This window comes from Oncorhynchus kisutch, linkage group LG9 (assembly GCF_002021735.2).
Source record: "Oncorhynchus kisutch isolate 150728-3 linkage group LG9, Okis_V2, whole genome shotgun sequence".
NCBI classification, from domain to species: domain Eukaryota; kingdom Metazoa; phylum Chordata; class Actinopteri; order Salmoniformes; family Salmonidae; genus Oncorhynchus; species Oncorhynchus kisutch.
In genome coordinates, this window is record NC_034182.2 from 23,148,097 (window position 1) to 23,169,198 (window position 21,102).

At 43.7% G+C, this 21,102-nt stretch overlaps 1 protein-coding gene across 2 annotated transcripts; it reads left to right on the top strand.

The window, feature by feature from the left end:
• Positions 1 to 2,038: 2,038 nt before the first annotated feature.
• LOC109896908 (splicing factor 3B subunit 2) lies at positions 2,039 to 19,727 on the top strand. 2 transcript variants are annotated; one of them, XM_020491357.2, is made up of 22 exons: positions 2,039 to 2,241; positions 3,450 to 3,496; positions 3,597 to 3,680; positions 3,934 to 4,161; positions 4,360 to 4,422; positions 4,681 to 4,804; positions 10,301 to 10,422; positions 10,684 to 10,792; positions 11,063 to 11,169; positions 11,454 to 11,654; positions 11,908 to 12,024; positions 12,299 to 12,379; positions 14,074 to 14,301; positions 15,288 to 15,437; positions 16,665 to 16,754; positions 16,967 to 17,074; positions 17,225 to 17,332; positions 17,523 to 17,665; positions 17,862 to 17,963; positions 18,085 to 18,184; positions 18,471 to 18,659; positions 19,201 to 19,727. In XM_020491357.2, exons 1-22 carry the CDS (start codon positions 2,112 to 2,114, stop codon positions 19,270 to 19,272), a joined length of 2,703 nt encoding a protein of 900 aa, XP_020346946.1. In that variant the 5' UTR covers positions 2,039 to 2,111; the 3' UTR covers positions 19,273 to 19,727. The 2 variants fall into 2 exon arrangements, with proteins under 2 accessions (XP_020346946.1, XP_020346947.1); XM_020491358.2 differs by having other exon boundaries at positions 2,075 to 2,241; positions 3,597 to 3,656.
• The last annotated feature ends 1,375 nt before the right edge of the window (positions 19,728 to 21,102 follow it).

The window sequence follows — 21,102 nt, forward strand, 5'->3', positions numbered from 1 at the left end:
AGCTGTCTAAGCACCTTCCTCTAGCCAGAGCTGTAGCTGCCCACCGAGACTCGGCTCCCAACGCCTCCACCTCATTGCGGGTCCAACCTGGAGCGGTGGCACGTCGTCGTCCTACCTGTGAAAACCTCTACTCTTACTCCGGCGCCACCAGCCGCCTCTACGGCCAAGCCCACAGTCAACTCATAGCTGGTTGCGGTCCCTACATGGCAGAATGCACCTCAAAGTTCCTACAACAGGAGACGCCGAGATGTGGGAGTGTGTGTCAAGGACCAACTGTTCTGTCATTATGCCTACTCTCTGCACGCTCCCCCCTCTGTTGAAGGGAGGAGAGACTTGTTTGTTTATTGGTTGTCAAATAAAGATTTTCTAATTCTTGCTCAAGGGCACGTCGGCAGGGTTTTCATCTAGTCGGCTCGGGGATTTGAACCAGTGATCTGTCTGTTACTGGCACAACGCTCTTAACCAGTATGCTACCTGCCAATACCACATACGTATAATGCTCTCGTGTCATATGCTCTACGGCCCCTGCACTACAGGTTTCAACCATGCAAAGTAAGGGCATGGGGCCTACACACAGGCTCAAACGCTACAAATGTAACCATCGCGGCGATGCCTCCGGTTCACACAGAGTGTAACACACTTTGCTCTCCCTTTCAAGAGGGGCCCCCTTGGGCGAACAGGGCCATAGAGGACTAAAGACGTTTTGGACGGAATGCTCCTCGACTTTGCACTCAGAGCATTATTGGGGATGGCATCGAAGCTGTTCTATGCCCACCGGGTTAGACTGGAAGCTGAGGCGGGGTGGAAGTTGAGATCTCCTGCTCTTCTCTCATTGACGGCACGCCACATTCCAGGCCACCTCAATGTGGGGGCAGACCTCATATCCCGTGGAGGCCCTCTAGATGACGAGTGGCGCCTACACCCTGGATGCGTTTGCTCACCACTCATGACGACGGGTTCTCCTGTATGCTTTCCCCCAATAATGGGGGGGCCTTGCAGTCGGAGGCCGAGCAGTTGCCATACCAGACATTGATGCAACTCGTCAGGATGCTCTCGATGGTGCAGCTGTAAAACCTTTTGAGGATCTGAGGACACAAATACCTGGGATTGCAAGGTTTTATTGCAGAACAGTTGCAGGGGGTGTTGAGTGGTGGTGTTATGTCTTCTCAGACCGTTGGTCTGCAGTAGGATTAGATAGGGTAAATAGTGAAATGGAGTGATGTTGTTTTTGATTATATATATTTTTTTTAGAGAGGACTAATAGTTGGCAGGGTAATATACCCCAATTTAATAGTACCGTATCACAAATCATTTAATGTATGTAGGTAGGCTGTGAATGGCCTCACACTCCAGTAGAGTAGGTGGTGGTGTATGCACCTTAAGATTGGACGCGATCCGTCAACAATCCCAAAGAAGCCAAATTGAGCTTAGCATCGCCTTGCGCCTCTCAAATTTAGTAAAAATGCGGAGGGTTCCATATAGCTCCGCATTGACATGATTGATTGACGGTAGGTGAGGGCGGGAGGTCCTGTATAAACACAAACTGACTTCTTTAGCAACTTGCTTCACAACAGCTCTGCGCTGCTCAGCGAAGCACAAGAAGTAGGAATGCCTTGACATCTGCAGAGGCAGTATCACCATAACACTTACAAAAAAAAGATTGCTGTTTTGAAACTGGTATTTTGGATGCAGTAATTGCAGTTATACTCCACTGACTGAAATCTTTTTTCGTAAGGGAAATGCTGCAAGGCCCATGCAGGTGACAGATTAACCATACAGCGCCCTGTATGGAGCTCAATTTGGCCTCTGGAGGCTTCACAATTAAGTCACACCATCCATACAGCGCCTCTAACCACATTTCTCAGATCAAGCATACATTGCCTCTTACTTCACATTGGCACGTCATTTTGGCAATGAATCAGGATCGTGTTTTTCTTAATTAAATACTGCGACCTAGTGGTTGTAATTTGGAAACCAATTAATAATATTATTCCTCCTACCACAAACTACATTACCCAGAAATCTCCAACTGCTTTTTCCGGTTTGCAAGATTTGTCAGGTTTTCGTTTCTGTTGTTTCTGTAGAGTCCCATTGCTCTGTTGAATTTCAACATGGCTTCCGACGGACCGCCGGGGACTGAACCCATGCCTTCTGACTTGGGGAGCTCTGTAGCGGCCCTGAATACATGGAGCAATCCGGAGCTTCAAGCCAAGCTAGGCGAGCTAGGCGCTCCTAACATGGGTATGATTAGAAGCAAGCTTTGAATTGAATGAATTGTGTGTAGCAGTAGCTAGCCGCTAACATGCTATCCATACATATGTACTTCCGCGGCAAAGTTAGCTAGCAGGCCCTCATGAAAGTAATGGAGAGTGCAAACTAACGGTATCATTACTCGCTCGCTATCTACACAAACAATACATATTAGCTACAAGTTCATGTTCAACACCTCTACGCATAGTATTTTGCTTAACGTTAGTGAGTCATCATGGTTGATAGCTAACAGCTAATCTTAACCTGCTGTTTTGGTTGGGTGTTTGATTGATAAAAGGCACATTTAAAGCCAATTTATGCTTGATTCGAAAAAATGGTCGGAGGCGCCGTAAGGATAATGTGACGCAATAGCGATGGCCCAGAGGTATGCAGAGCCCAAAAATGAGCTCAGTATTGCATTGCCATGCCCCCTCAACATTTGTAACAATGTGGAGGGCTCAATATAGGTCCGGCATTGACATGATTGGTTGAGGGTAGGTGAGGGCGGGAGGTCCTGTATAAACACAAACTCACTTCCTCGACAACTTTCTTCACACTAGCTCTGCGCCGCTCAGCGAAGTGCAAGAAGTATGAATTCCCTGACTTCTACAGAGGCTGTATCACTGTAAATGCTGCATGGCCAATGCAAATATCGGATTGACCATGCAGCAGAGCTGCTGTGAAGGAAGTTGTCAAAGTTTGTGTTTATACAAAACCTACTGTATTGAGCCCGCCGCATTGACGCGGTACCAAACTCAAGTTGGCCTCCTGAGGCTCCGTATCATCAATTCGGCGCCTCCAACCACAGCCGCGGGAAGTAGGGCTGATGAGGTACAGCAGCCCCTGAAAAAAATGAATACAAAAAAATATCAAACGGGTAGAAATGTATTCTTATTGCACTGGGCCTTTAATAGTCCTGTATTATAGGACCTATATAGCCATCTGCAGCACGGGAGAAAACCTCCCCCCTCCAAGAAAACAAATTGCTGCACCCCCAAACCTTCAGACCACATTTTCAGATCAAGGATAAATGATCTATTAGCAAGTCACGCATGCGCAGATGCTTTCCTCGAAGTGGCTGATTTAACTACACAGCAATATAAATTAACCTTTAATTTCATCCATTTGTAATGAAATCATTGTTGTCCCAGCTGTATTGTTCATTGTTTGTTTACAGTTGTCTTTTCCTCCTTCCTTAGGCCCCAGAGAGGAGATGCTGGACAGGCTCAAGGGATACATGATGCAGGTCAGTGTGTGCTAGTGAGGAGGAGAGTGGAAGAGTGTATTGCATCTTATGCGTTTATCGATCCATTTATCTTTGTGTGCATCTGTGTTTTTCCACTCAGACTGGCATGATGCTCAGCAAGCCCAACCAAGGGGGTGATGACAAACCTATGACCACGCAGGTCAGCACCAACCGACCCTATAAGGTTATTAGACAGTCCGATCTAATTCCTCTCATTCTTACATTTACTGTGATTGTTTAGCCATACACTCTGCAGCATGTGATCAATCTGTCATGAACAGGACCTGGAGTTTTACCTTTACCATATGATCTGACCAGTAAAAAATAAGGGGAGTTTTCCTGGTTAGGGTACATGGTGCCGGAATAACTACTTACCCAAATCAAAAACAACCTTACCAACAACCACCCTTCCCTCCTCCTCTATCTTTGTCCCCCAGATGCCAGGCATCCCCCCCATGCCCCCAATGCCCATGCCGCCCATGCCACCTGGTATGGGTATGCTCCAGGCGATGAGCATGATGGCGGGTGGACCCCCTCCACCAGGGATGCATATGGGCATGGAGCCTCCAGGCATGCCCCCTGGCCTCTCCCAGGAGGACCAGCTGAAGATGGTGCAGCAGAGGGCTGCCATGATGATGCAGCATGAGGAGAGGGCCAAGCAGCAGGTAAGACCAAACCACCGGAGAGGGTTTTATCTAGGCCCCTGAGTTTTACCTGACTAGGAAATACTCTAGGCCCTAGTTGTAAAGTAGTCTGTCTTCTCTTGCATGGGATGGAAGCAGTGGCTGTAGAGGGGTTCTGGTATTGTTCAGTTGGTGATGAATAGTTTCAAAAGTTTACCTTTTGTGTGTGTGTGTGTTCAGGGGGATTCCCGTGCTATGGAAGAGCACATGAAGGAGCAGGAGCTTCTGGAGCAGCAGAAGAGGGTGAGGGCTGGAGGCTGTTCATGTCTTTCTCCCATCTAAATTATTTTGTTGTTATTGATCAGTAGTTTTGTGTCACAACCAATCACATTGTAATGGTACCGTCCCTTCCTTGAAATATATCACGTCTTCTAATTCTCGCTCTTCTCTACCTCTCTTCTCTTCATCCATCTCTCCCCTCCCTTCTCTCTCTCCTTTCCCTACTCTCTTCCTTCCCTGCTCTCTTCCTTCCCTCCTCCTCATCTCTCCTCCCTCTGTCAGGCGGCAGTGATGATGGAGCATGAGAGGCAGCAAGAGCTCGCTAAGATGCAACATGGAGGACCAGGGCCCAGGATGTCTGACCCGGGGCCACGACCCCCTGGCATGATGCCCCCCATGATGAGAGGTCAGTAGTGCACACCGCTAGAGAACGACTCGTAATTGGTCGGGCCGATATTAACCCTTAGTTACCGGCCGATCGGCTAAGCCGATATTCCCCTTTATAGCATGTTAACGCACTTGCCTCTTGTGTGAAACTCCTGTAATCCGGCGCCACTGCTAACTAGTTAGCCTGTCCTCGAGGAACCTCTGGGCTGCTTGCTAGCTACCCACTCTAGACCTTTCATGCTGCATATACATTTTGCACACTTTAATAATGCCACACAGAATGTAGACATTTCTAAGGTGATAATTGATTAACTGTTAGGCAAGACAATGTCCATACAGGCTGCAGCCCTTACAAAGCAACCAGGGGTTTCCGGTAGAATATTTTTGGGGGAATGCGATATAATGCTTTTTATTCATTGAGGGCAAAATTGGCGACGGTTGTGTTGATTATCTCTGTGTTCAGTGTGCCCACCGAGGGGATTCTTTCTCCAAAACAGTAAAGAATGCCTCAAGATTTCACTTTTTTCGAGGAGAAAGTAACAAGGCTAATGCACATCACACGCTGCTCCAAGGAGTTGTAACAGTTTTGACTTCCCAACAGCAGCGGCTCACTTTGAGCAGGTCACGGGCCACCTCAATCAAACGCAAATAAATTAGAGGCAAATTGCGTTCGTCAGGCCCAGTCCTAACAGTTCTGCTGCTGCCCTATGCAAGATCAACATATCCCGCCCTTGTGTCATGTATAGTATACAGATTTGGAATGGACTGAGAGAGGAGGGTAATTATGTGTAGGCTTATCATATGAAATTGGTGCATTTCATTTGAGCTTATTCAGTAGCTCTTGGAAACGAAACATCGTTGCCAACTATTCACATCGGAGAGTTGCAATCATTAGTCAGCCGACGGCATATAATAGTTGTTTATCAATGAGCCACGTATATCACACATGGCGAGTCACGACCCCCACGATAGTTCAAATTCTAACATAACATTTATTAACATCCAGTAGAAGTGTAAAAATAGATCATTTTGGTTATGGTAACCAGTGCTTTCATAAATGCATGGCGTGGGCCTTGTTTTACAGGACCATTGTAAAATAAGCTTTCTCTCCATGGGCCAGCCTTTCCTTAATGTTGTTTATTTACATATATCGAATTTGATTGTCCAATATCAGGTTGTTAATTTCTTAATTTCATGGCCTCCTAGAGTGGCCTCTTTAGCATCGGGAGTGGGGCGGGCTAGCCCTGGTGTTCATAGACTGCCATGTTGTGTTATTTATTAGGCCTAATTAAAATGTTCAGGCCTAGATTGTATTTTAAAACAGCTGTGTTTTGTTATTTATTAATAAAAAATATTCATACAAATAGTGTATAGGACAGGTCGTTCGCACGTTATATTATACACATTATATTTTGAAGTTTTATTGCTGTGTAGGCAGCTTGTTCTTCTAGGCGTAATGTTTTTTAAAATATATATATATTAATTTATGATTTATAGCAGGGAGGAAGACGCAAGGGCAATGTTTTGCTTTTCAATAAAATCTGTCATGTTGTTATAAGAACATCGTTCTACTTTGTTTTACTACCTTTACAGGCACATTTCTATTCTGTTAAGATGAATTACAATCCTCTAAATGTGATTTTGTTCACCGTGGGTGGACACCATAATGCGTTAGTGTTCAGGTCAATTGCAATCTTTCCGGTCACACTGTCCGGCGGAAAATATTGACGAAACCCCTGAACGCAACATAGCAGTAGCTAGCTAGGTAAACAACATTCAGCATAGAGATCACTTTTGCTAGCTAATCAAATCAAATTTTATTAGTCACGTGCCGAATACAACAACCTTAGTGAAATGCTTACTTACAAGCCCCTAACCAACAGTGCAGTTTCAACCAAAAAATATGGCTAAGAGACAAAAGTAACAAGTAATTAAAGAGCAGCATTGAAAAATAACAATATATACAGCAGTTGCCATACCAGGCAGTGATGCAACCATGATGCTCCCCTCGATGGTGCAGCTGTAGAACCCTCTTGAGGATCTGAGGACCCATGCCAAATCTTTTCAGTCTCCTGAGGGGGAATAGGTTTTGTCGTGCCCGCTTCACGACTGTCATGGTGTGCTTGGACCATGTTAGTTTGATGGTGATGTGGACACCAAGGAACTTGAAGCTCTTAACCTGCTCCACTACAGCCCCGTCGATGAGAATGGGATGCTAGGTAACGTCAATTCACTACACTAACTTTATTTGTGATTGCTAATATGCAAACCCTAACGCAAGGTATGCTAACTTTAAAGCTGTGTTTTGTGCTGAGCGATTAACCAAAATGTAAGTTATTTCAGTTTTAAAAAACGAAGTGCGTCGTCGGTTCAATTATTTCAATTCCATTTAGTTCGTTTTTTTTCTTCTGTGAGCTCAATGCACACATTGCACAGTTTCTCTAGAGATGAATCGCATCCAGCCTGAACTGTGTGATGTAGTTGAGAGTTGTAGTTTCCAATAGGCCAATGTTCTACATAGTCTAGCGCATAAAACGTGGTAATTAACTACAATGATCATAATCCATTGCACATCTCTACTGAACAAAAATATAAATGCATCATTCAACAATTTCAGTGAATTTACAGTTACAGTTCACATGAGGAAATCAGTCAATTGAAATAAATAAATCAGGCCCTATTCTATGGATTTCACCTGACTGGAAATACAGATATGCATCACAGTGGGCCTCGGGATCTCGTCGCGATATTTTTGTGCAATCATATTGCCATCAATAAAATGCAATTGTGTTCGTTGTCCATAGTTTATGCCTGCCCATACCATAACCCCACCACCACCATAGGGCACTCTGTTTACAACATTCACATCAGAAGACCGCTGGCCCACATGATGCCATACAAGTGGTCTGCGGTTGTGAGGCCAGTTGCACGTATTGCGGAATTCTCTAAAACAACGTTGGTGGCGGCATATGGTAGAGAAATTAACATTCAATTCTCTGGCAACAGCTCTGGTGGACATTCCTGCAGTCAGCATGCGAATTGTACTCTACCTCAACTTGCGACAACTGTGGCATTGTGTTTGTGTAACAAAACTGCACATTTTAGAGTGGCATTTAATGTCCCCAGCACAAGGTTATCATGCTGTTTAGTCATCTTCTTGATATACCACACCTGTCAGGTGGATGAATTATCTTGCCAAAGAAGAAATGCTTGCTGACAGGGATGTCAAATTTCTGTTAACTTGAAACATGGGACCAACACTTTAAATATTGTTTCTATTTTTGTTCAGTGTGCTTGACCGGTCTGTTTATGCTCGTGAAGGGATATAGAGAGCAGCTGTTGCTTTGTGAGGTATCTCTAACTGAAAATACATGATCAAAGTTATTGATAGTGGGTATTCAGCAGTCATAAAAGTGTGCCTTATTTACTTTGAAGAACTACAAAATAGTAATTTTGTCAGACCGCATAGGCAACAGCTGATGATGACTTGGAATGAAATAATATGAATCAATAAAACAAATGTAATATACACGACTGAAATATTTTATTAAAGTACATTTTATAAATGATTACCACATTCAACTAAAAATAATCTAATCCGAGATTATTTTTAGTAATTCAACCGAAACTGAACCGACCTCAAAAGGCACTAATTGTTCTGCACTACCAGAAATGTTGTTAATTCACTGAGTTAGCTAAATGACTTGTCTTTCTCTTGCTGAGCCGACCTGAACTGCCTGACTACATGCAGAGTATGTGAGCGGAGTTGAGCACCGGAAATCCTGTTCATCGCTCACGGAGCGCTGCTTGCCGCTCTAGCGCTCCACATCTTTACGCGTTCAGCATTTAAACATTTAATTGTATTAAATCACCATAGTCTATAAATTGCGCATGTAGGCCGCGACTTAAAACTAAATAAAAATGAAATGAAAAAATGCCTTATTAGGCTCCTCATCTTAGTAATTAACTTTGATTTTGCACCTGTGTGCTTTTTCAGTTTATTTATGAAAAAATGTAGTGAACTCCATGACAGTGCCTTTTGAATTCACTTTTAGAAACACAAGTTTGGCCAGAGTCTGGCTTCAGGCTCATGTGGCGGTGCCTGCAGAGTAGGCCAGTAGCGGAGAATACCCTCTCTGCGATTGCAGAGCCACGGGATGCTGAACACCATTCGGCCCTCTCTTGCCAGGCTGGGCGGGGATGAGGAGTTTTTCTTTATGTAGGCGTAAAGTTTTCTTTTTTGGGGGGGAAAAATAACCCTATCAAAACAGAAAGCCTCTTGAAAGAGGTAATATGTCAGGCTTATTGAGCCAAAATCAAGGATAGCCTATTGTATAGATAATAGAACGAACCTGAAGGAAACTTTTAAGAGATCAGATTTTTTGTTTATGAATACTTGAATACAATGGCACACTTAGCTAGCTACCCATCTCGTTCCTTTCTGTTAGCATGCGCATGTAATACATCATCATGCTTTCGGGGTACGTGTCTTTTCAGATTCCACAGTGATTCTTTAGTGGACATTACATCACCGCACTCCCGCTCTTGCTCTTGGTCCTCATCGTTGTGAGTCTCCTTGATTTTGCACCTGTGTTTTTTTCAGTTTCTTTATGAACATATTTAGCGAACTCCATGACCGTAGCTAATGCAAAAGGGGCTATAGCAGCACACAAGTAGACTACAAATGCATGTCCTGATCTCGTGAAATAAGTGGAACTGTAGCGAAATTGGAGTGGCCGAGACAGCCGCTGCGCCATCATTTGGGAAACTGGCTCTGCGCTTCAGTCAAATTCGGCAAGCTCCTCTCTAGGCTCTGCTCACATACTTTGGTTACAGGACACAGGAGTGGTGTCATGTCTCTTAAAGAGACAACACATATTTTTGAAAATATATTTTTTTTAAGACAAAGGGCTACTTCTATAAAAAAAAAACGTGTTTATCAGTAGGCCTAACGTGGTCTCAAATGAAAGGGCAACAGATTGTCTTCTGTTGCCCCATAGACTACTGAAAAAGGCCCAAAAGAGTCAATAAATCAATCCATGAAGACAGTCCTCTTAAATATGAATTCACCTGTATTGTGACTAGGCCTATGCAATCTTGCTTCACCCAGTTTATCAAGAAATGTACCATTATGTTAAGTAGTTATAATGTTAAGAACATAGTCAAATTGATTGTATGGTTGTATAAACGATTTGTTGAAGCCATATATGGCTTTCTATGGGAATATTTATTCAAATGTTAATTAAATTATTGAAATGTTCAAATTATTAAAATGTTCACATTTTCAAGGTATTATCGCCATAAAATATTGGCCATTTTTTTATTTTTCTCCATATCGGCCCTTCAAAACCCATATCGGTCGTTCTCTACAGAAAATGATAACAAGCATTTCTTATTGGACATTTCCAGATAGTCCCTCCCTGTTTCTGTCCATTTTCTTTGTTTCGTGCTTACACGACGGCGGTACATCGACGTGGTTGGTGCAAATCAAAATGTGGGTCTTGTTGTGTTGTAGGTATGAACCCACCCCCTCCTGGTATAAATACTGGTGGAATGAACCCACCCCCTCCTGGTATGTCCATGATGCATACCCAGAGACAGAGAGTTCCCCCACCGCCAGGAGAGGACGCCAGAGAGGTACGACCCAACGTCAAGCTAATAGACATTGTCCTTGTAAATATGGTTTGTCGTGGTCTACTTTGTGCTTTTAAACACAAGGGACAAATACCCATGTAAATTGAACTGGATGCTTGTTTTCATTTAGTGAGTTATCTCAGGTAAGAATTCAGCTGCTATAGAAGTCTGCTCGGTGTAAGATTTAGAAGAAATGTATATGCGATATGTTTAGTATCAGGAGACACCTGACCTAAGAAAATCTAGTGTGTGTGTGTTTAACAGGTGTGGCAGGGAGAAGAGGTGGGCATTGGCCCTAAGATCCCTCAGGCCCTGGAGAAGATTCTCCAACTAAAGGAGATCAGACAGGAGCAGCTAAGCACCGCTCCCACAGGTCAGAACAGGGAGTGGGATTATGCATAAATCCTTAACAAATGACAAAATCATAACTTAAACAAATAAAGTAAGCTAACTCTATTTATAACATATATTTATTGAATGTTTCTTCATATCTTTCAGTAAGTTAACATCAACCAAACCTCTAACCCTGATGGTATCTTTTTTTTTCTAAGTACTGCAGTCCTAGTTCTTGTTATCTGGGTTCAGAGCCTTGTAGGAACTTGAACTGGTCAGTGAATGTTCTGTGTTTTCTATCCTTTTCCAGAAGAAGAAGAAGAGGAGGAGGAGAGCCAGGAGATGGAGATGAACAACTCCTCCGCCCCCGTCTTGTCTGAGACGGAAGAGGATGACAGTTCTCTCTCCAAGAAAGATGTGAGTATTGTTCTCATTCACAACTTCTCTCCTGCTGTCTGTGGGTGAATCTCAATTGTATTTTCTTGATTCCTCCCGTCCTCTCCTTGCCTCCTTTTCAAAAGGCAACAGAGGGGAAGAACCTTGGCGCTTCTCCAATGCGAATTCAGAATGATGCGACTCAGCAGGGAATTTAACTCACAACCTTAGAATTTTACGGCGGACACTAACCACAAGGCCACTGAGTTGGTGTGCGGATTAAGAAATGGTGCTATTTCCTGACATTTTCTCTCTTCCCTTCTCAGAAAAACCGCAAGCGCAGGAACCGCAAGAAGAAGAACAAGAAAAGGCGTGTGCAGGAGAAGAGGGAGCAGGCGGTGGAGAAGAAGGAGGAGGATGGAGGGAAGGAGAAAGAGCATGAGGTGGAGATCGAGTACGTCACTGAGGAACCGGAGATCTACGATCCTAACTTCATCTTCTTCAAGAGGATCTTTGAGGCCTTCAAGGTGAGAGCCTGCTCCGTTTTGATCATTTGTTTATTCATAACGAATTAACAAATGATCAGTCAAAACATCCTACACATTTGTCCGCAATCTTCTTGACCTTATTATTTACCATTTTGATGACCACTTATGAAATACAATATACTGTTGTTCAATTTGGATATTGGTTTTCTGTTTTGAGTGTTCAGTAAATTGCTTCACTTAACCGGCTTTGTCTCCGTCCCTCTCGCTGTTTTTTTTTTTTTTCATCCCTCAGCTGACTGACGATGTGAAGAAAGAGAAAGAGAAGGAGCCAGAGAAAAAGGAGGCTCCTACCATGTTGAAGAAGAAGGGGTTCGAGGAGGAGACAAAAGACAGCGATGACAGTGATGACGTTAGTATTCATCTATCCTATGGTTTCTTCATTCCTTGGCTTGGATGAAGAAGACAAAATCTCAAGCAGGACTGTTCAGTGTCTCAATTATCTAGCCTACTGCCCTAAGTAGTGCACTTTCAGGGAGAAAGTTAGAGGATTGGGACATGGGGGATTAGTGTCTTCCTGTTCATGTTGTCAATTACTCCTTCTTTGGAACTGTTGACCATGGAAGTCCTCCTTGCTCCTCTTTCTCCATCTATTGATCTCTCTCCATCTCTCTCTGTGTCTACAGGAGATCAGAACAGATGTTCCCAAGCTGTCTAAGAAGAAGCTGAGAAGGATGAACAGACTGACTGTGGCTGAACTCAAACAGGTAAACCACTTTCTTATAACATAGTGGTTATAAGATCTAGCTGGTGTCATTAATGCTGTGTTTCATGAATGTTATAAGTGCTGACTATATATACACACACACCGTACCAGTCCAAAGTTTGGACACACCTCCTCATTCAAGGGTTTTTCTTTATTTTTATTTTTCTACAGTGTAGAATAATAGTGAAGATATCAAAAACTATGAAATAACACATATGGAATCATGTAGTAACAAAAAAAGTGTTAAACTAATCAAAATATATTTTATATTTGAGATTCTTCAAAGTAGACACCCTTTGCCTTGATTACAGCTTTGCACACTCTTGGCATTCTCTCAACCAGCTTCATGAGGTAGTCACCTGGAATGCATTTTAATTCGCAGGTGTGCCTTGTTAAAAGTTAATTTGTGGATTTTCTTTCCTTCCTTCTTAGTGCATTTGTGCCAATCAGTTGTTTTGTGACAAGGTAGGGTTGGTATACAGAAGATAGCCCTATTTGGTAAAATACCAAGTCCATATTATGGCAAGAACAGTTCAAATAAGCAAAGAGAAACGACAGTCCATCATTACATTACTCTAATGTACCTGTCCTGACAGGTGTGGCATATCAAGAAGCTGATTAAAACAGCATGATCATTACAAAGATGCACTCTGAAATGTGCAGTTTTGTCACACAACACAATGCCACAGATATTACAAGATTCGAGGGAGCATGCAATTGGTATGCTGACTGCAGGAATGTCCTCCAAAAGCCGCCTCCAACATCGTTTTAGATCATTTGACAGTATGTCCAACCGGCCTCACAACCGCAGACCATGCGTAACCACGCCAGCCCAGGACCTCCACATCCGGCTTCTTCACCTGCGGGATTATCTAACATGCTGACCACACCATTTTTTTTTTACACATACATGTTATTCATTCATTTCAACCAAACCGCTCGCACACGTCAACGAGAATCTGCGTAGCCAGGTGCTAAAATAGTCCCGCCTCTCCCATCTTGTTATTGGTTTTTAGAAGCATATACCCACGTGGGTGATTGAAAGCTGAAATGAGGTCCACACTCAAGTCAGGGGTTATAATGCACCTTAAAGTTGGGGCGGCAGGTAGCCTAGTGGTTAGAGCGTTGGACTAGTAACCGAAAGGATGCAAGATCGAATCCTCGAGCTGACAAGGTAAAAATCTGTCTTTCTGCTCCTGAACAAGTCAGTTAACCCACTGTTCCTAGCCGTCATTGAAAATAAGAATTTGTTCTTAACTGACTTGCCTAGTTAAATAAAGGTACAAATTTAAAAATTCAAATAGAAGTTGGTTGCCAGCTGCCATATAAAGTCAGAAGAAGACTGAAGAATGAGAGATTACTAGAATCTTACTAGGTTTACCCTTTTCTCTGTGGATTGTTGGAGTAGAGGACCTTGTGTAAAATAGCAACCCAATGTTTATATCCCCAGACAAATTAGCTACAACTGCAAGCTAGCTAAATGGCCATGAATGTTTAATGCGTTTCGATCTGTCCCCAAACTTATATAGTTGGTTCAGAGTTAGTTTTGATATTTCCACCTGCGTGTCCTGATCGTGTCTGGTGTGGATGGACAAAATTAACATGCGAGCGATGGAGCATACGAGTCCCAAGTCTAGTCAGCATGTGACCTCCCAACTTTATTACCTCTCTTTTCGCTCACATCCTCCTCTCCAGTTGGTGGCGCGTCCTGACGTGGTGGAGATGCACGATGTGACGGCCCAGGAGCCCAAGCTGCTGGTACACCTGAAGGCAACCAGGAACACGGTCCCCGTCCCCCGACACTGGTGCTTCAAGAGGAAGTACCTCCAGGGCAAGAGGGGTATAGAGAAGCCCCCGTTTGAGCTGCCAGAGTTTATCAAGAGGACGGGCATCCAGGAGATGAGAGAGGCTCTGCAGGAGAAGGTGGGTGACTGGTTGGGGTTGAGTGGGTACAGGGGGCCACAAGCTGGTGGCAAGTGGGTCCATTTTGGGATGTACTCATGTTTGAATGCTTTCCTCTTTGAGGTTAATAAGGATCCATCATGACTAGATAGGTGTAAGAATGTGGTTGGGGCATTGCTTTTATCTGTGATTACTTAGTACGGAAGGACCATGTATTTCGGGGGTCATCAACTAGATTTTTCTTGAGCGGATGGTCAGGGGGCCGGAACATAATTACAAATTTGTTGACTGCAAGAAGCACAGATATAAAATTTGACTAAAACATAGTAATTTCAAACCTTGCTTGTGTTTGTATATGATCACGTAAAAAAAATAAGTATATTTTTCTGCACATCTAGGCATACCTCTTGAGCTGTCTGTATCCTCCTGATTGGTGGTTATTTTAATCTCTGCTAAAATCGGGGTAAAAGATTGAAAGGAATGCGAGTCTTATTCAGTACATTTAGTAATTAGTTGCTTTTCTAAAGTCTACCAACCTTGCCAGCAGGCATGCCAGCTAAGATAATTAGACAAGCTAGCTACTTTAACTTGATTGACAGCCTGAAATTGGCTTCTTGGTAGCTAATTGAGGTTGGGAGATTGGGAACCTGTCTGAAACCAACTTTATAAAATTGCTATGTGGCTAGTAGTATTACAGAAAAACAACAACATGACAAATCTGATGGGGCATGTGCCGCTTTTGATCACATACAGTATATCTCTCTATTATACTTTGGAACAGATTTCCAAAATGAAAATCAATTGGAGCTGATTTGCTAGTGTTTTTATAGTCTCCCCAAAAAGTAAAATAAACTCGAGGGGCCAAATAAAATCACCTGCGTGCCAAATTTGGCCCGCGGGCCTCCAGTTGGGGAACCCTAATGTATTTCTATTGTAGTAGGACACAATCTAATATGCATCTGTTTTATCCTGTGTAAACTCTTCAACACTATGTTCCCTGTTCACAGGAGGATGCCAAGACCATGAAGACCAAGATGAGGGAGAAGGTTCGTCCCAAGATGGGCAAGATCGACATTGACTACCAGAAGCTCCACGACGCCTTCTTCAAGTGGCAGATGAAGCCTAAACTCTCCATCCATGGAGACCTATACTACGAGGTAGATATACTACACCAAAAGTATGTGGGCACCTGCTTGTCGAACAACTCATTCCAAAATCATGGGCATTAATATGGAGTTGGTCCCTCCTTTGCTGCTATAACAGCCTCCACTCTTTTGGGGTGGCTTTCTACTAGATGTTGGAACATTGCTGCGGGGACTTGCTTCCATTCGGCCACGAGCATTAGTGAGGTCGGGCACTGATGTTGGGAGATTAGGCCTGGCTCGCAGTCTGCGTACCAATTCATCCCAAAGGTGTTTGTCTAGAATGTCAGTGTATGCTGTCACGTTAAGATTTCACTTCACTGGAACTAGGGGTCTAGCCCAAACCATGAGAACAACCCCAGATCATTATTCCTCCTCCACCAAACTTTACAGTTGGCACTATGCATTGGGGCAGGTAGCATTCCCAAGTTTAAACACATTTGATGAGTTTGACGTTGTTTAGCAACAAATCCGATGTGTGCGCAACTATGGGGAAAAACACACAGGGTTGGCTTAGATTGTTGACAACATGTAAACTATATTCTATGTTTATTGAAAACATAAATACATTTTCACAAAGAGCACTTCTTGTCTCAAATACATCATTACAGTTGTTGGTTAGCTAGCTAGCACATTTATTCCATATTAGCATTGACATGAAATCAGTCAAAACACCTCAAAACAAGACATGGTATCAAGAACAAGATGAAATGAGCTTTTATTTATTTATTGAACCTTTATTTAACTAGGTAAGTCAGTTATGAACAAATTCTTATTTACAATGAGGGCCTAGCTGAAACGAGTCACTTACGATTCCCCAGCATGACAGTTTCTTATCATTGTTGGTAGCCATCTGGCCATCCAGAATCATAACAACTCACGGACTTCTGTACCATTGAAGCATGCGCATCGTTTTTTGTGTGTGACATTGTCAGCTAACCCATCTCTTTCGACTATCTGGATATCCCCCCAAAATATCATGAAATTATTTGAATAGTGAATTATTTCAAATTCACTTCCCTAGCACATGAATGTTATAAACTTACCATTCTATTTATCAATATCACATACATTTAGGGAATTTATCGCGATATGGATTTTTGTCCATATGGCCCCAGCTCTCCTATGTGGTTGATTTTGGGTTTCCTTCAATAGTTCCTTGTTCTTGAATGAAATCCTGGTTGTCAGTGAACTGCTCTGGTAGGTTTCTGTTTCTCACACTGACATCTGTCTCTCTTTCAGGGTAAAGAGTTTGAGACGAGGCTGAAGGAGAAGAAACCAGGCGATCTGTCAGATGAACTGCGTATCGCTCTGGGCATGCCGGTTGGACCGGTGAGTTAATCTTCATCCTCATCACCACCACCGCTACTTCATGTTATTGTTATCTCGCCACTAACTTTATTGTTGCTGGGCAGCTTTATAGTTGTGCTTTATTTGATTTGACGAAAATAATTGTGTTGATGATCATCTTTTTGAGAGCAGAATGACACTGATACACAATGGTCTTGTCACTAAAATTGCTTCACCATCCCCTCTCTGTGCAGAACTCTCACAAGGTGCCCCCTCCCTGGCTGATCGCCATGCAGAGATACGGCCCCCCTCCCTCCTATCCCAACCTCAAGATCCCTGGACTCAACTCACCCATCCCAGAGGTAAGCCCGACTTTAACAGACACACTCTTTAACAATTTACCGACTTGTTACAAAAGTATTAACACTGTATTGAAATGTTGCAGTATCGTGAAGCTCATTTACAGACGATTAACTCCCCCTCTTCCGCTCTCGCTCTCTCCCTCCTCTCAGAGCTGTTCGTTTGGTTACCACGCTGGTGGTTGGGGGAAGCCTCCTGTAGATGAGACAGGCAAGCCTCTGTACGGTGATGTGTTCGGGACTAACGCAGGAGACTTCCAGGTTAGATCCTCCTCATACACTGATGGATAACCTACAATCGTGCCTCATACCCCTAATATTTAAAATACACCAAACTTCCCTACACTCACTACCACATATGCCTATGTCGTACAACCAGTCTGCTTTTAATCTATTGGTGTATTGACTGGTGCCCTAATGTGTGTCTCTCTCTCTCTCTCTCTCTGTGTAGGCTAAGGCTGAGGAGGAGGAGGTAGATCGTACGCCGTGGGGAGAGCTGGAGCCTTCTGATGAGGAGTCTTCAGAGGAAGAGGAGGAAGATGAGAGCGACGAGGAGAAACCAGACGAAACCGGCTTCTTCACACCGGCAGACAGGTAGACATTCACATGTTGTTTACTGGACGTTTGAAACACAAGTTGACATCGACTTGAAATGAACCAGTCTCTTTATACTGTTGGATCAATTGGCCTTTGATCGCACGGAATGACATTTGCATTTGGTTGACTTGAGTACCTTGATCAGTGTTCCAACTCCAGCCCTGTGTGTGTTTTGTATATGCCTCTCCCCCAGTGGTCTGATCACCCCAGGAGGCTTCTCGTCAGTGCCTGCTGGTATGGAGACTCCAGAGCTCATCGAGCTGAGGAAGAAGAAGATTGAGGAGGCCATGGACGGGTGAGTGTGTGGCCATACTTAAGCTGTGTGTGTATTCTCTATTGTATGTGTTGTGCTACCAAGGCTGTGAGTGTGTGGGTTTGTATCTTCTGGTGATTTATTTCTGCGGAACTATGTGTAGGAATGAGACTCCTCAGCTGTTCACGGTGCTCCCAGAGAGGAGAACGGGCTCTGGAGGGGCAGCCATGATGGCATCCACACACATCTACGACGTATCGGGGGTAAGAACCACGTCTGCTTTCATGCCAGTTTTGATACATACTGTACACTAATGCATTGCGTAGTCAACACATCTACATCCATCCTCAGGATCATACGCACACACACACACACTACGACTGCGCCCGAATCAGCACCCAATCTATAGTGATCGACTTTTGGCCAGGTCTCCAAACCATTTGGACCCAGTTGTACCACACACACACACTAGGGAATTAGGGTGCCACTGCCATTTCAGATTGTCTTTTGTTTGAACCCCCTTCTCGCTCTCTCTTTATCCCTCTCCAGGCGATGGCTGGTCGTAAGGGTGGAGGCCAGGAGTCCCAGGGGGTGGAGGTAGCCCTGGCCCCAGAAGAGTTGGAGCTGGACCCAATGGCCATGACCCAGAAGTACGAAGAGCATGTCAGGAACCAAGAGGCCCAGGTGGAGAAGGAGGACTTCAGCGACATGGTGGCCGAGCACGCCGCCAAACAGAAGGTGAGAGGTGGGAGCGACTGCAGGCTAGCGTACTGGAAATCTTATTCTCGGTTTTCGAAATGTATTAGACCACTAGAGCCTTGCTGAGGTTAAGAGTGTTTGTATTACCAGTTTTCAGTTCAAAAGGAAGCAAAAACAAACACACAAGATCACTCTACTGGTATGAGTGATTTCAACACCTAAATCCCTATTACAACTTTAGCTCCAGGAATCCAATGTTTTAAATTTTTTTTACTTTCAAATAACTAATATTGCAAGGCCTTGCTTTTAAAAAATGTTATCTCTATGCTTGTGAATATGGCCATCCTCCTGTAATATCAGTATTTGAAAGGGGCGTGCACATGCACAGCTATCTCCATCCTTCCTCTCTCCCTCCTATCAGCCCTGTAGAGATAATGAGAGAGAGACCCATGTCAACATGTTGTGCCGGGATAGGGGGTTAGTAGAAGGGGGGGAAAGTAGTGTTTTCACTGTTGTATGATGATATTGACAACTTATTTTTTTTCTCTTTCTCTCATTTCTCTTTCTCTCTCTCCCACAGCAAAAGAAGAGGAAGGCCCAGCCCCAAGACACACGAAGTGGTGCCAAGAAATACAAAGAGTTCAAGTTTTAGACCAACAAAATCACACAGAGAGGAAATGGTAAGGGAAGAGAGGACAGGCAGAACGAGACTAACAGGGCTCAGATTTTAAACCATGAGGAACCACTCTTTCACGACCACAAAACCATCAATTATCACGGTTGTTTTATTTTCCTTTAAATTATGATGTAAATAAGTGTCTGGCAGGTTTGGGGTCATTTCCATTTCAATTCCAGTCAATTCATAACGTAAACCAAATTCAATTTCCCAATGTTCCTTATTGAGCGTTGAAGATAATTGGAATTAGATGTTCAGTGTAATTCCTGAATTGAAATGAAATTGACCCCAAGACTGGTGTCCGGTAGAACCACTGCCAGGTCTCCTCCTCCATATGCAGCATTTGTATGACCCATCAATTCTATCCTGTGTGACTGTTATTTGTTCATGTAACTTCTTTTCTGTTTTTGTAAATAAACGACTCAAATCCATTCCATAGATTAATATGGTTAATATTTTCAGGGTTTATTGTTTTTTTCCTGGCCATGTGACCTGTCACCTGACCAGGAAAACTCCTGTCCCTAGTTAGTGATCGCCAATAACAAGTCGAGACACACGGTGCGGAAAAACTGGGCCCTACATTGCTATAGTCCTTACTTTTGTGATCTACACCTTTAACATTCTGTCAACATGCCTATGGCTCTATGAAGTCTAACCTAGCATGAAAAACCATGAGCTGGCCTCATGCCTTGCCGATATACCCCCTGACCAAGTCCTAAGGCTCTCTAGAGCCATAGAGCTGACTGATGTACTAACAAGGTGTAGTTCTAAACTTGTCCACCAGGGGCTGACAGAGGACCCAGTGTGACAGACACCTGACGTCCGGGTAGTCCGGGTAAACTTACCCTCATACGAACCATCCTGATCTCGCGAGCTTACATTCTGTTTCGCCTAACAGAATGTAAGCTCACGAGATCAGGACGATGCTAGGAAACACTCACTGTGACCTAAATAACTGCAGTAGCCGCATGCTGACTCGATCACTAGTACACACACATATACACACACACACACAGTAACACAATGCCTGTGAGGCCCCCTCCGCACCACACTGGCAGGCACTCTCCAATACCATTCCAGGATTTGTCAGCCAAGCGTATAGTAGCCTACTACAACCTCTCAGCCACATGCTAGAATAACTATTCCATGTATTTTTCTCATTAGCCTGCTTAAAGAGGTGTCTGCTACATAACCATATGATATACACTATCTCCCAAATATGGTTAAAGATATTGTGTCAAACCCAGATGAGAAAGACCAAATAAGTATTTTCCTGTGTGCGACGCGTCTTAACGTCTTCATGAAAGGTCAAGTGGACTCGAGACATTGCCTATTGCTGTGGAGATGGCGTGACATCATTTTAACAGCGTATGAATGATTTCCCGCACCACACTGGAGAAACCCTGGCAGGAATCATCCGGTCGAAGACACCACGTAGATGGGATCACACACAACGTGGGAGATTCAGAAACCGGTAAAGACACTCGCATTAATGAATGAATGTCATCCTGACTGCAAGTACTAGGCTTGGCCATTTATACCGTCATCAGCGATTCGCAATGGCACCTTCAATAGACATGTCCTTGTCTTCCATTCAGTTCTCGTTGATAAGATATATTCAAGACACTGTTTCTTTACCACTAATTGGCAGTCAAGCCAAAAGTTGCATCGTCACTGATAAGGTCATAAATGACATTGGATTTATTTATTTTTACCATAGCTGGTCTGAATAAGGTATCTTCTCCCCTTGACGTCTTGGGTTCAGGGTTGACGTCTTGGAACGCCTCTTTCTGGATGTCATCACAA